The 14,946-nt window shown below is 44.4% G+C and overlaps 1 protein-coding gene across 4 annotated transcripts in view; it reads right to left on the bottom strand.

The window, feature by feature from the left end:
- LOC125447648 (sodium/calcium exchanger 3-like) overlaps positions 1 to 14,946 on the bottom strand; it is a 349,017-nt gene that overhangs the window by 259,558 nt on the left and 74,513 nt on the right. For all 4 annotated transcript variants that reach the window (XM_048522235.2, XM_048522237.2, XM_048522234.2 and 1 more), the window contains one exon: positions 12,236 to 14,071. In XM_048522235.2, coding sequence (XP_048378192.1) covers positions 12,236 to 14,010 — 1,775 coding nt within the window. In that variant the 5' untranslated portion in view covers positions 14,011 to 14,071. The remainder of the gene's footprint in view (positions 1 to 12,235; positions 14,072 to 14,946) is intronic.

Raw genomic sequence — 14,946 nt, forward strand, 5'->3', positions numbered from 1 at the left:
AATTAAATGGTACATTGGCCTGTATTGAAAGCAACATTAGGAATCAAAAATATAGAAGTCTTGTTTCTTCAATGATGTGTGCAAATTCAATCTTCATATTCGAGCAAGGATGTTCCTACAATGAAGGCTTTCTAGACTTGCTGTTGGACTCGAGGGTTGCCCTAAAATAAGAGATTTACTCAATCCGTCAATATTCACGAGAATTTGGAATAAGGAGTAAGCTTATTGAAATAGACAAGTTTCCAAAGGGGTTTGGACAGCACGGACAAGTTGTTTCTCCCCTGGCCGGAGAATTGAGAACACGGGAGGAGGGGATGGTTCAGTATAAGGTGATGGTCATTTAAAATTGAGATGAGAACAAACTTCTTCGCTCAAAGGGCAATGAATCTTTAAATTCCCTACCCCAAAGAGTTGTGAATGCACCATTATTGAATATATTTAGGAATGAAATAGATTTTTGATCTCTCAAGGAACTAAGGGAAATTGGGATTGAGCGGAAGAGAACTCAAGATCATTCATGGTTATATTGAATGATGGTGCAGACTCAACAGGCTGAATTGTCTACTCTTGTAATGATGACTGCACTACAGTTTTCAAGTACATATCTAGAAAACACTTAAAAGTCAGGACATATATATTTTTAAGCACTTTTTTATGGAATTTGGGCTCCTCTGATAAGGCAGGTATTTATTGTTCCTCCTTAAATGTACTTGCATGCATTTTTAGGCATTTCAGAGGGCAGTGAAGGAGCAAATGTATGGTGATGGATCTGAAGTTGCTTGGAGGCCGCACCAGGTTAGGATGACAGATTTCCTTCTCTAACGGGTGTGAGCTTTTACTACAATACTATTGGTTATGATGGTCACCATCACTGAGATTAACTTTTCATTATAGATTTCATTAACTTAATTTGAATTCTGCCTATTGCTTGGTGCAATTTGAATCAGTATCCCCAGTTCATTACCGTGGGCCTCGAGAAAACTAATGATATTACTACTATCCCACCACCTTCACTCTAGCTATAAATATATTATTTTAGTTTAGCACATTGGCAAGGTCTATGGGATGAGTGTTTAAACTATATAAGGCTAGGAACAGATTGGGAAAAGAAGAAGCATCCAGACAGAACAAACTCACTTGGATATAGTGGCAACAGATGCATTAAATTTTGCCAACTCCATTCAAGAGGGAGTTAGGCTGGTTCTTGGCTGGGGCAGAGACTCCAACATGCTAATCAACTGGGTTACTTTGACCTGAATGGTGCTGAACTTTTCAAATGTTGTTGCAGCTACACCCATTCAGGTAAGTGGAAAAAAATACATTCCTGACGTGCCCTGATCAGAACACACCATAAATGTACATTGCCAACAGACCACAGTTGCAGTGTGCAGCTTCTATAGAGTGGGCTTGCCAAAGCTCCACAACCTCCATCCAGGAGAACAATGGACTTATTCTTGGGAACACCACCAAGGCACACGCTATCCTGAGCATATTTTGATATTCCTTTACCATGACTGTGGACGCATTGGTAATCATTTTCCAATGATCTATAGATTCAGGATCAGTTCCTGCGGATTGGAGGGTGGCTAATGTTGCCCCACTTTTCAAGAAAGGAGGGAGTGAGAAAACAGGAAGGTTAGCCTGACGTCAGTGGTGGGAAAGATGCTGGAGTCAATTATAAAAGATGAAATTACGACTCATTTGGATAGCAGTAACAGAATAGGTCAGAGTCAGCATGGATTTATGAAGGGGAAATCATGCTTGACTAATCTTCTGGAATTTTTTGAGGATGTATCTATGAAGATGGACAAGGGAGAACCAGTAGATGTAGCATACCTGGACTTTCAGAAAGCCTTTGATAAAGTCCCACACAGGAGATTGGTGAGCAAAATTAGGGCACATGGCATTGGGGGCAAAATACTGAGTTGGATTGATAATTGGCTGGCTGACAGGAAGCAAAGAGTAGTGATAAACGGGTCCCTTTCGGAATGGCAGGCGGTGACCAGTGGGGTACCACAAGGTTCGGTGCTGCGACCACAGCTGTTTACAATATACATTAATGACATAGATGAAGGCATTAAAAGTAATATTAGCAAATTTGCTGATGACACAAGCACAAAGGGTTATGGGATAAGGCAGGAACAGGATACTGATAGTGGATGATCAGCCATGATCATAATGAACGGTGGTGCTGGCTCGAAGGGCCAAATGGCCTACTCCAGCACCTATTGTCTATTGTCTATTGACTGAGGCAAACCCTGGAACTCCCCAACAATGCTGTGGGAGTCTCTTTACTTCAGAGGCCAAAATTGATCAAGAAAGTGGCTCAGCATCATCTTCTTGTGGGCAATGAATGATGGGTAATAAATGCTAACCTCGCTTATGGTACCCACATCCCAAGAATAATTTCTTTAATAAACAGCGATACAGAGTGCAGGTGGCACTTCCAGAGAAGCCAGCAAATCGGAAACCTGATTTTACCAGGTTTTACCTGATGTTTCATTAAAACGATCATCTAAACATCTCTGTGCAATGGGCTGTCTAATGTTGCTTGGCATAGAGGGTTGAAACCACTTCATTTTTGCCGGCAGTGCTGTGCACAGGCAGCTACTTGGTTACCAACATCATGGCACTACTCTGGTCTAGATCTATTGCTTTGCTGTCAGATCGGTGTGACAGGTCGGCACAACATTGAGGGCCGAAGGGCCTGTACTGTGCTGTAATGTTCTATGTTCTATTGATTGAAAAGCTCAACTGTCACAACTTGATGGATGTATAGACAATATGGTAAGAATGTGTTTCACTGAGGCTCTGTCTCAATTCGGTCACATAAAACAAAACAACCAATCAGAAGATGCTGAAACGATAGCGCGGCGGTTATGATTATAGGTTAGCATGCTAGAGATTGCAAATTTGAATCCCACTGTAGCATTGTGCAAAATTGCAAGCAAATTGGTTTCAAATAAATAGCACGTTGAGTTGCTGAGTTGTTCTGGAAATTTAACTAGTTTCACTATTATTACCAACAGAAAGAAACTCACATCCAGACGAGCCCACAGACAACTCCTATCCCAAACTCTATCTATCTAATGCCCCTGGGATGCCAGAAGGTGACATTCAGGGCTCCTTATCAGGCCCAATGTCAATTTTATCTAGTGTTTTTGCAATGTTAAATGTGTTATATAAATGAAATTTCTTATTGTGTCAATATGGATGTACTTCAGCATGTCCATATTCTTTTGAAAGAACCAATAACCACATAGAACTGAATTTAGTAATAATCAATCCTTAAAGGGGCGCTGTGACAAAAACTGACTCTTTAAAGGAAACTTTCAATAATTAAATGAACATGTGATTCTATCTGCTGATGCAGTGCAGCCCCTGTGATACTCACCAGCCACTGAGGGTGTGGAGTGTATCAGCAGACACTGCCCACTCCTGCTCTGGGGACAGCGGCTGTACACCCAGCCACCCAACAGGGCGAGGCAAACAGGCCAAAAGTGCCTCAACCACCCATTCCTTGGACCTATCAATGGCTTCCTAGGACCAGGCTAACTAAAGGGTCCTCAACCTTGACTGCCCGCGCTCTGCACCGGTTGGCCAAAGGTCAGCTGCTATCAAGTGTGGGATGTGTAGCTAGTGCAGTAGTGGCGCAAGCTTTATTTTTCTCTTGGCCATGTGTATGCAATCACAAGTATGGTGATGTGACTTGGAGCTAAGAACTATTTCCCAAAGTTTGGGCTATTCACTGCATGCAAATCAGCGGTGTCATTAGAAGTTAGATAGAGAACGAATGTTATGTATCAATAGGTGAATAGCTACTGTGGCAAACTTGTTACAGGAGTGCTTTACTCAATCCAAAATAGGTCCTTTCATATCACAGCTGCATTGTAATGGCTGCTGGCATTTACTCACTGTATTATTGCTTAATCGAGAACTGATGACAAAATCTGCAAATACTCTGTACCACAACAAACTCTGATTCACTGCTTTCAATTTCCAACAGATACCTTGAACAACAGGGAAGGCAGAACAAATCCTGCGATGGCACAGGAAGATTTAATCCCCAGATGGAGCAGCTGTGTTTAGCCACAGGAAAATGTTTGTTTTGTGTATCATTGAAACCACTGATGCGGCAAACACAAAAATCAACCAGCAAGAGACTGTGACCTTGCGGGGGCAGAGGAAGGTGGTCAAGTGGAAAGACAGAAGGCACCTTTACCCTACCAGTACACTCCAACTTGACTTCTTGAATATCATCAGTTTTAATCGCTTCACCTTGGTGAATAACAATGGCTTCAGTTGCCAGGGCCCTGAGCTCTAAAATTCCCTCCCTAAAAACAGTATACGTTGTAAAATTGTATGGAAGCAACAGGGAGGTCTGAACTACGGCTGGACAGCCAGCGAGAACACATGGAGTTCTCTGGTGAGCCAGACATATCACTGACCTATCAGGCAGTTGAAAGAATACCAATGGACCAATCAAGAGATCAGGACACAGGAGCCTGACTTTCTAGATGTTCTGTGGGTGAGGCAATCAGGTGCTCGAAGCTCTAATGCTTAGAAGCCACACCAACCAACGGCCAAGGATTGTGAAGCAACCAAGCCAGAGGGAAATTGTGGCAGGTGGGCTCTTGCAGGGCAGCGGACAAAAGGGAGGCGTTATCAAGAGGTTGGCAAGAACAGTAGAGAGGTCAACCTCCTCTCTTCACAAAACCATGCTCCTCAATCTGGCACTGAACCCTTTGCACAAGGGACTCCCCACAGTTTTCCTTTATCATGCTCCCCTCATGGTGACAGATGGCCCACTGCTCACTTACAGGCTCCGAGTGATGGCAGAACGGGAAGGTTCTTCGTGGGCTTTCCTGCCAGAGATCCAATGGACAGGAGGCTGCCAAGTTCTCATCTGCCACAAGCACATCCAATTCACCTCACCTCCAAACCTCATCAGAAGAATGCATAAACTGCCACCCTCATACTCCATCCATCTCTCTCAGAGCTGCTGTGTCACTCTGTAGTACAAACCAGCCAACTAGCAACTGAGCTAACTGACCACTCTAATTTTATTTTCACGGTGTTCCAGTGAAGCACCTTGGATTGTTTTACATTAAAAAAGCATTATTGACTGTGCCTGTTAGTTTAAGTGATCTGTACCAAACTCTTTCTACTAGACAAAAACATTCTGTTAAGTTTTTTTTTGTTTTCCTTTCACAAGTTCCCAAACTCTACCTCTAACATTAACAAACCATGAAGAACATCTGGAACCATCACTTTAGTTCCACAGAATTAGGGTCCACAGATCCCAGAGACTGATGGAAACACAAAAGGAGAACAGCAGTCGACGGTGAGGTCCTGAGCTAAAATTCTGGGGTCATGAGATGGGAGACAGGACTGGCTGCTGCACAGCTTCAACCAAATTACAGCACTACACTTTCACTCTAACAGGCTTTAATCAGTTCTCACAAAGGAGTCACATCAACTTTCAACTCTCAAAATGGAGTGACAGTGAGGAAAAGGTTTGGGAAGCACTCCTCTGTGCCATCGAGAATAGACTGTGCAGCAGTCAGAAATAAATAGCAGTGCCGAGTTCACATACCAGGCTCTCAGATAATATCATTTCTTGTTTTGTTAATCTTCTCTTCTCCATATTTTTGATGCTCTTTTCAGTAGGACCTATAAGACCATAAAAAATAAGGAAAGAAGTGGGCCATTCAGCCCCTCGGGTCTGCTCTGCCATTGAACAAGATCATGGCTGATCTGAAGTTCCTCAATCCACTTTCCTGACCTTACCCGTAATCCTCTATCCCACTACTGATCAAGAATTTGTCTCAGCATTAAACATACTTAAGGGCACTGCCCCACAGCTCTCTGAGACAAGGAGTTACAAAGACTCATAACCCGCTGAGAGAAGAAATTCCATCTCATCTCAGTCTTCAATTGGCACCCCATCATTCCGAGGGGGAACATCACCTCAGCATTTACCTTATTAAGCCCCTTAAGAACCCTATATGGTTGAATGCAATCACCTCTCATTCTTCTAAATTCTGGTGAGTAGAGTCCTAATCTGTTTAACCAATGATCATAAAATAACCTTTCCATACCAGGAGCCATCCTAGTGAATCTTCTCTGAACTGCCTCCAATGAAATGATATCTTTCTTTAAATAAGGGAACCAAAACTGCTCATTAGATGTGGCCTTATTAGAACCTTGCATATTTGCAGGGAGACTTCCCTATTCTTATCCTGCACACCCCTTGAAATAAGGGCCAACATACCATTAGCCTTCTGAATTACCTACTGCCCCAGTTTGCTAGCTTTCTGTTTTTCATACACAAGTACCCCCATGTCCCTCTGTGTTAATAAAATGTGAGGCTGGATGAACACAGCAGGCCAAGCAGCATCTTAGGAGCACAAGAGCTGACGTTTCGGGCCTAGACCCGATGAAGGATCTAGGCCCGAACTGTCAGCTTTTGTGCTCCTGAGAAGCTGCTCGGCCTGCTGTGTTCATCCAGCTCCACACTTTGTTATCTCAAATTCTCCAACATCTGCAGTTCCCATTATCCCTCTGTGTTATAGCTTTCTGCAGTTTTTCTTCATTTAAATAACATTGATCTTTTGTCTCCCTTCAAAATGGACAACTTTGCATTTCCCACATTATACTCCACTTGCCAACTTCTTGTTTGTATCCTTCTTGCAGCTTGCCTTTGCACCTATTTCTGGGTCATCTGCAAATTTAGTTACAGGATTTTCACTTCCTTCCTCCAAATCATTAATGTATGTTGTAAATAGTTGGAGTGTGCCAGCATTGATTCCTTACTGGTTTGCGCTGAAAAATAGTCCCTTATGCCTACTTGCTCTTTTGTGCCCATGAACCAATTTTCTATCCACGCCAGTGAAGTACTTCCAATCCCATGGCTCTCATCTTAGGACTCAGCCTTTTGTGAGGCACTTTTGTTGAATGTCTTTTGAAAGCCCAAATGCAACATCAACTGCTTCTCCTCTCTCCACTCTGGCTGCGGCTTCCTCAAAAAACTGTAGTCAGACACTATTTCCCTTTCATGAAGCCATGCTGACTCTGCTTGATTCGAATATGATCTTCCAAATTTGTTGCTATTACTTCCTTAATGATTTCAACATTTTTTCAACAGATGTTAGGCTAATCGGCCTAGAGTTACCCAATCTTTGAACAGAGCGATCACATTGACACTTTTCCAATTCCTCTGGTATTTGTCCAAAATCAAAGGATTTTGGAAAATTACAACCGTGCATCCAATGTTTCTGTGGCTGCTATTTATGAATTCTAGGATGCAAACTATCAAGGCCAGGAGATTTCTCTGTCTTTAACCCCTATTAGTTTGACTGATACTACTTCTCTACCAATAGTGATGGTACTCAGTTTATCCTTCGTGTTCTTTAGTACTAATGGTACGTTCAAACTATCTTCTGCTGTAGAAACAGATGCAAAATATCTGATTAAACTCCTCTGCCATATCTTTGTTCCCCTTGGCATGTACAAGTTGGACTGAAGGGTCTGTTTCCGTGCTGAACGACTCCGTAATTATTTGATACATTTTCTGAGGGACCTGTGTTCACTTTGATCTCTCTCCTTCATTTGAAAAGTTAAAGAAGCTCTTATTGTAAGTGTTTATGTTCCTCACTAGTTTGCCCTCGTTGTTTATTTTCTCTCTCTCATATTTTTAGTTATTCTTTGCTAGATTCTAAATTTATCCCAGTCTTCAGGATGATCACTGACTTTTCCCTTGTTTTATGCTTTTTCTTTCAACTTTAAACTATCCTTGACTTTCTTGGTGTGCCATGGCTAGTTTATCCATCTCTTTTGATCACTCCTCCTTGTTGGGGCATTTGTTTTTAAAGTAATGAATGACTTCTTTCATGTCTGCCACTGCTCGCTTCCTGTCTTTCCTGCTAATCTATCTGTTCAACTTGCTTTACATGGTGCTATCCTCATTTTTCTTTGCCAAAAATAATTGTATTTAATTTAAATAATTAAACTGAGTCTTAAATTCTTACATGAGACCCCATGCCATCACACCAAAGCACATAAAACAGTGACTTCAGCTACCAAAGCATGAATTCAAATCCCAGCTTGCTATTTGGAGAATTTAAATTCAATTAATGAAGAAAAATCCGAACTCGAAAACTTTATTTCAGTAATGGTAACCGTGTAATCAATGACAGTTGTCCAAACCCATCTGGTTCACTAATGTCCTTTAGAATTGAACAGAATACTCCTTATTATCACATATACTCAATGAATTCAGTGAAAAGTTTACAGGTCGCCAATTACAGCACCAACTTAGATACAAAAGTAGCTAGGCACAGCTTCTTCAGTTACAGAATTTTAGACAACACAGAAATAAAATGTCCAGCATTACAGTTCAGTACAGCAGACCACGTTGGCACAAAACTTCCAGTCCACATTCGGTCCTGGATCCACACCTGCCAGCAAAACACCATACCGGGAAGCTGGTGCACCAGCCTGGGAAGTTGCCATGCCATGCTGGGAGGCTAGTGCACCAGCCTGGGAAGTTGCCACGCCATGCTGGGAGGCTCCCAAGGAAGGACGCTGCTGTGTCACACCAGGAGGTCGACGCACAACACTGGGATGACACTGTGCCAGGTCAGGAGGTCACCACAACAATGCCCGGAGGCTGCTGCACCAGGCCAGAGGATGCCACGCCACACCAAGAGGCTGCTACACCACGTGGGTAATCATTGCTCACTGGAGGCTGGGAGTCAATGTGAAAAAAAGGGAAGAAAGGAAATACTAGGAGGAAGAAAAAGAGAAGAAATGAAGAAGGAGGAAGGAAATCAGCCAACACATGATCCCCAAATCCACAGTAATGTGGTTGACTCTAAACGTCCCTTTGAAATGGCAACTCAGTTCAAGAGCAGTTAAGGATGGGCAACATGTGCTGGTCTTGCCACATGCCTACATCCCTCCAAGGAACAAGAGAAAGGAGCAACTGAAGAATCCCTGATCTCACCAGATCAGGCAAGGCAACTCATCAGCCACTTTATCTTTTCTTGCTGGATCAGAGTGCCAGAAAGCTCCTCAAGCTCTGAAACAAAGCTTTACACAACTAACCCTCAGGATAACAACATATTCTACAATTCCAATCTTTACTCCAGCCCAAAGCACTGTTGCAGTGAATCCCAACATTGCTGAAGAGTAACACCCAGAGATCCCAGTAGCATCCTCCTACCAGGATCCAAGACTGCCTGAGATAGGGGATACTTCATCCGTGTCAGCCACAGCTCAGTGGGTAGCACCCCAGAACACAGGAGATTCAAGTTAATTGTACAAAATGTAGGCTAACATTCGCAGTGCATACCAAGAGCCTGTTTTCACAGCACTGAGGAAGTGAGAACCCTCTACAGCTGTTTCAACAGCACCTTCCAAAATTCTACCACCTCGAAGGAAAAGGGCAGCAGATGCACAAGGAAACTACCATTTACACGTTGCCTTTCAAACCACACATCACGTGACTTAGAGCTATATTGTCATGCCTTCATGCCAGAGGGTCACAATCTCGAACTTCTTTCAGAATCTTGCGCGTGCTTGGACTGCAGCTGCCAGCACCATTTTAAGGATGGGCTATAAATGCAGTCCCTAGCCAGCAATACTGGCATTCTGTGAACAAATATTTTAAATACCATCTTTCAGAGATGATTCCTTATTACCCTATAAAAACCAAAACCAGTTCTGAGGAAGGGTCACCGGACCCGAAACGTTAACTCTGTTTTTTCCTTCACGGATGCTGCCAGTTTCTCCAGCAACTTTGTTTTTGTTCCTTATTACCCTGTCAGGTTCCATGAGCCAGAGATCATGTTGCCGGCCCCCTGAACATCATCATCTTCCGACGGAAAGTACAAATTCAATTTCTGTCCTGATGCTGGATGCCACATCTGTTAACAGCTGCAACTCCCTCTCCGTCAACCCGTTTTCCTTTGGCTGTATGCAAAACGCCAAAATCAACCAGTTTACTTACTACTTGGAGTAATCAAACTCGTCTGCAAAAGGGAAATGTAATGGAAGCTTCCAAGCAGCACAATTTTTCCTAAATTTGTTTAATCTTTGACCCTTCCAGACATTTGAATGCTTGATATGACAGCACCCTGGCATTATCAATGTAATCTGCTCCATGATGTCCACTTTATGTCAGCATTGTCTGCAATTTCCATTAAATACAGATGATGGTAAAGGACCATCTTCAATGATAGAAATGATGGTTGCTTTACCACTTCACTGTTCCATGCCATGTTATGTGTATTTTAATAGCGCAGAGCAAGACAGTCCATAAGACATAGGAGTCCCTTCATGGAGTGTGAAGCATTGATACTCTAATACGACATTACACAGTAAAGCACCATCTATGTGAATAAGTCATCACCAATAGCAGATACAGCTAAGTCAATATCCCAACGCAAGGGCAAGGCCAAGAGTTAGACTTGAGTGTAAGATTCATCCTTCCAAATCATGTTCAAGGAATGCAGAGCCGTAGGACATTAATGTTTACACCACACCAACAACAGCTCATCCTGAACTATGAGCAAGTTAACTTCCAACAGGTTACATCGCCATGAGTGTCAGTCAATAACTAATCCTCAAAAATTCAGAAACATTTCCAAAGAGCTCTTGTCTCAAAAATATTTGGGCATTGAACTATACCTAATATTTTCTGTCATCCTGAACGTACTGCCAAAAGGGCCCTTCTCACCCTCCACACCATGATGTGAGGGGTAAAATCTGAGAATGTGAAAATGCCAACTGACTCACTTTACCAAACATCATTAGCATCAAACACAAAACCTTTTGTTCATTCCTTGTTTCCCCACCAGAAAGAATAGAGCAAGCATTGTCAACAAAAAGCAGGCTGGGAAATTCTTCCCTTTTCCCAATACTCTCCCAACATCAGGTAGAAATTATTTCAAGATCAGCATACAATGTGAGCTATGGCCAATTATTTCGGTGGTCATAGAATCAGCGAATCCTTACAGTAACAGAAGGAGACCATTCAGCCAATCAAGACGGTACTGACCATCCAATGAGCATCCCACCCAGCCCCTCAGTGATAAGACACATTATTTGCGAGAATTAGTGAAAGACAGGGGGAATGCCATCCTCCAGGATTCAATGGAAAGCAGTGGGTGATTGGGTGGGCAATTAATTTTACCTCAAAATAAACAAAGGAAGGTATTGAGGGAGATAGTGGGGACTGCCAATGCTGAAGAATCTAAGATAATACAGTGTAGAGCTGGATGAACACAGTAGGCCAAGCAGCTTCAGAGGAACAGGAAAGCTGACGTTTCGGGTCTAGACCCTGCATCAGAAAATTTCTACACCTTATTATCTCAGGGGATTGAGGGATGTCTTCGCTGCACCACCCAACACATTGGGATTATATGATAATAAAATGTGAGGCTGGATGAACACAGCAGGCCAAGCAGCATCTCAGGAGCACAAAAGCTGACGTTTCGGGCCTAGACCCTTCATCAGAGAGGGGTCTAGGCCCGAAACGTCAGCTTTTGTGCTCCTGAGATGCTGCTTGGCCTGCTGTGTTCATCCAGCCTCACATTTTATTATCTTGGAATTCTCCAGCATCTGCAGTTCCCATTATCTCTGATACATTGGGATTATATCCTCTGTTTGCTCCTACCAACCGTCCCCTATCCAAAAAAAAGACTAATCCACAGACAAACAGGAAGGCTGATGTTTCAGGCCTAGACCCTTCTTCAGAATTTTTTTTTCTGAAGAAGGGTCTAGACCTGAAACGTCAGCTTTCCTGCTCCTCTGATGCTGCTTGGCCTGCTATGTTCATCCAGCTCTACACCTTGTTATCTCAGATTCTCCAGCATTGGCAGTTCCTGCTATCTCTGACTAATCCATACTTGCTTCTCTATCTTGTGGACGCGGGAAAGGCTGGGCCATTGGAAATCAACATTCGGACATCTTGAAGTGACGCCCGAATGAGCCCCTTCATTGTTTAAAATGGCCACCCACCTTTGGCGGTTGACCCGTCAATTGACCCGCTCTTGTAGAAGATTCCCCAATGGCAGGGAAATGTCGGAGAAAGCGTCCCAAGGCAGGTCTCCCGATTTCATCAACAAGCCTGTTTCTAACCCAGGGGTAAGCAAAACTCTTCCCCCTGCGTTAACGCCCTGACTAACATTTGGCTTGTTTGTTGTAGCGGACCCCATTGCTCTGTACTTACATAGTCTCGTCATTCAGAAACTCCAGCTCTCCAACGGCGTCCTCATAGTCTACTCCTCCTCCCCTGGCCGTGCCTTCCACTGTCCTGTATGGTACCATAACGGTCCCCCGAGCGCCTGAGGTCCTCAGCACCTTCAGCTCCATGACACCAACGCTCTCGCTCACATGGTAAACTTTGTCCTCGAACGTGAAGATTCCAGCGTGGTCATCGTCCAGGATTGTCACTGTCGCAACCAAGGGAGTGACAAGACGCCCCTTGGGGTATTCTGTTGGGTCCGAGTCGAACATGCCTTCAGCATCTCCGCTTCTGAGGTTCCCCAGACGGACAAAGAAGTGCTCATCTTCCTCAAATATATCATCATCAATTATACCCACTGTGATCTCTTTCGTCGTTTCACCTGGCTTGAAGATCAAGGTGCCTTCGGTGTACTCATAGTCTGAGCCCGCATTGGCCGAGCCATCTTCCGTTCGGTAGTCCACGTAGAAAGTGCTGTTCTGCTCTCCACCTTTGCACACAACAGTCAGAGTGACAAGCCCGCAGTTCTCAAAACATTGGTAGTTGGCAGGCTCAAAGCAGATTTTGCTGCACATCTCCTCTGCGGGGTCAGGTCTTGCCTCATTAAGGTTTGCTGTCTTCTTTGTATGATCGGCAGCGTGCTTCTTCAAAATGTTACCTGCCCCAGTCATCATTCTGGTAGCTTGGATGCGGTAGAAGGCCCGGCTCTTTTGCTGATGAAGCAGAGCGTAGTAGTTGGCCAACTCAACCATCTGTTCCAATTCTCGATCTGGGTACTTTTGCTTGAGGTCCTTAAGAATTCGGATGGCTTCTTTACGACTCTCATCTAAGTCTTTGGCTTCCAAGGAGATCACGGTTCCATCAGGTAGGACACTGTCTCCATGCTCCAGGACCATCTTCCCATCCATTTCAATTCCCTTGGGGAGCTCTCCCTCTGTCTCAATAATGATGCCTCTGCGCTTATCCGCACGGTACCTTTTGTAGACATACTTGTAGAAGAGTAGCCTCTTATCAGCAATCCAAGCAAAGACCACACACACCGGAAAGAACATCAGAGTCAACAATCCTTCCCAAACTTGGACAATGCCAGGTGAGAAGACAGCGAGGATTAGGTACATCCATATGTAGGCAAAAATGCTCCACGATGCAGTGACAAAAAACACCCGCAAATGCTTCACTCGCCGAACCTCACCATCGGGGATGCAGTAAATGCATACAGCAATGATGACAAACATGTTGAAGGCTGCACTGCCAACGATTGTGCCAGGCCCCAGTTGTCCAGCAAGAAAGCCATGCCCGCACACTTCAATTAGTGACAAGAGAATTTCTGGTGCTGAAGAACCAAGAGCCATTAAAGTCAAGTTGGACACTGTCTCGTTCCAGATTCGCACGGTGGCCATGCTAGTCTCGCCATTGGGTAAAGTGATTGTGATCTCTTTCTCCTGCGAAGTGATGACTTCTATCGATGCCATGAAACGATCAGCTATGATGGAGACGCCAAGAAACATGTACAGCATTGCAACAAAATAGACGATGGCCCTGGCAACTATGTCTCCCAAGGACGGATTCTGTGGGTACCATATCGGGAGTATGATCCCGCGGTTGCACTGGAAGGACCCGAAACATGATGAATTGTGAAAGTCAATGGGGTTTTCGGTGGTAGTCCCCTCTGTCTCCCAAATGCTCATCATGAATATGGTGACCATGAACCCTGTCCCCAAGACTGGGGACAGAAAGGTTTTCCACTGTAACTTGGCCATTGAGATGTGGCTTACTTGGAGAGGATAAACTTGCTTTCAGGATCTCCCAATCTTCAGATGTCTGTTAAAGAAAATAGATAAAAAGAAACTATTAAAATGATTACATTTCATGGCAATGGCAGCTGAGATAGGAACATTTTCTTCAGTCAAATCCAACAAATATTTGGTTCAAGATAATAAAATGTGAGGCTGGATGAACACAGCAGGCCAAGCAGCATCTCAGGAGCACAAAAGCTGACGTTTCGGGCCTAGACCCACACTGCCCTCCAACCCCACCACACCTGGCACCTTCCCCTGCAAACGCAGGAAATGCTACACTTGCCCCCACACCTCCTCCCTCAACCCTATCCCAGGCCCCAAGATGACATTCCACATTAAGCAGAGGTTCACCTGCACATCTGCCAATGTGGTATACTGCATCCACTGTACCCGGTGTGGCTTCCTCTACATTGGGGAAACCAAGCGGAGGCTTGGGGACCGCTTTGCAGAACACCTCCGCTCGGTTCGCAACAAACAACTGCACCTCCCAGTCGCAAACCATTTCCACTCCCCCTCCCATTCTTTAGATGACACGTCCATCATGGGCCTCCTGCAGTGCCACAATGATGCCACCCGAAGGTTGCAGGAACAGCAACTCATATTCCGCTTGGGTACCCTGCAGCCTAATGGTATCAATGTGGACTTCACCAGCTTCAAAATCTCTCCTTCCCCCACCGCATCCCAAAACCAGCCCAGTTCGTCCCCTCCCCCCACTGCACCACACAACCAGCCCGGCTCTTCCCCTCCACCCACTGCATCCCAAAACCAGTCCAACCTGTCTCTGCCTTCCTAACCTGTTCTTCCTCTCACCCATCCCTTCCTCCCACCACAAGCCGCACCCCCATCTCCTACCTACTAACCTCATCCCACCTCCTTGACCTGTCCGTCTTCCCTGGA

The sequence above is a fragment of the Stegostoma tigrinum genome, chromosome 39 (genome assembly GCF_030684315.1).
Source record: "Stegostoma tigrinum isolate sSteTig4 chromosome 39, sSteTig4.hap1, whole genome shotgun sequence".
NCBI lineage: Eukaryota > Metazoa > Chordata > Chondrichthyes > Orectolobiformes > Stegostomatidae > Stegostoma > Stegostoma tigrinum.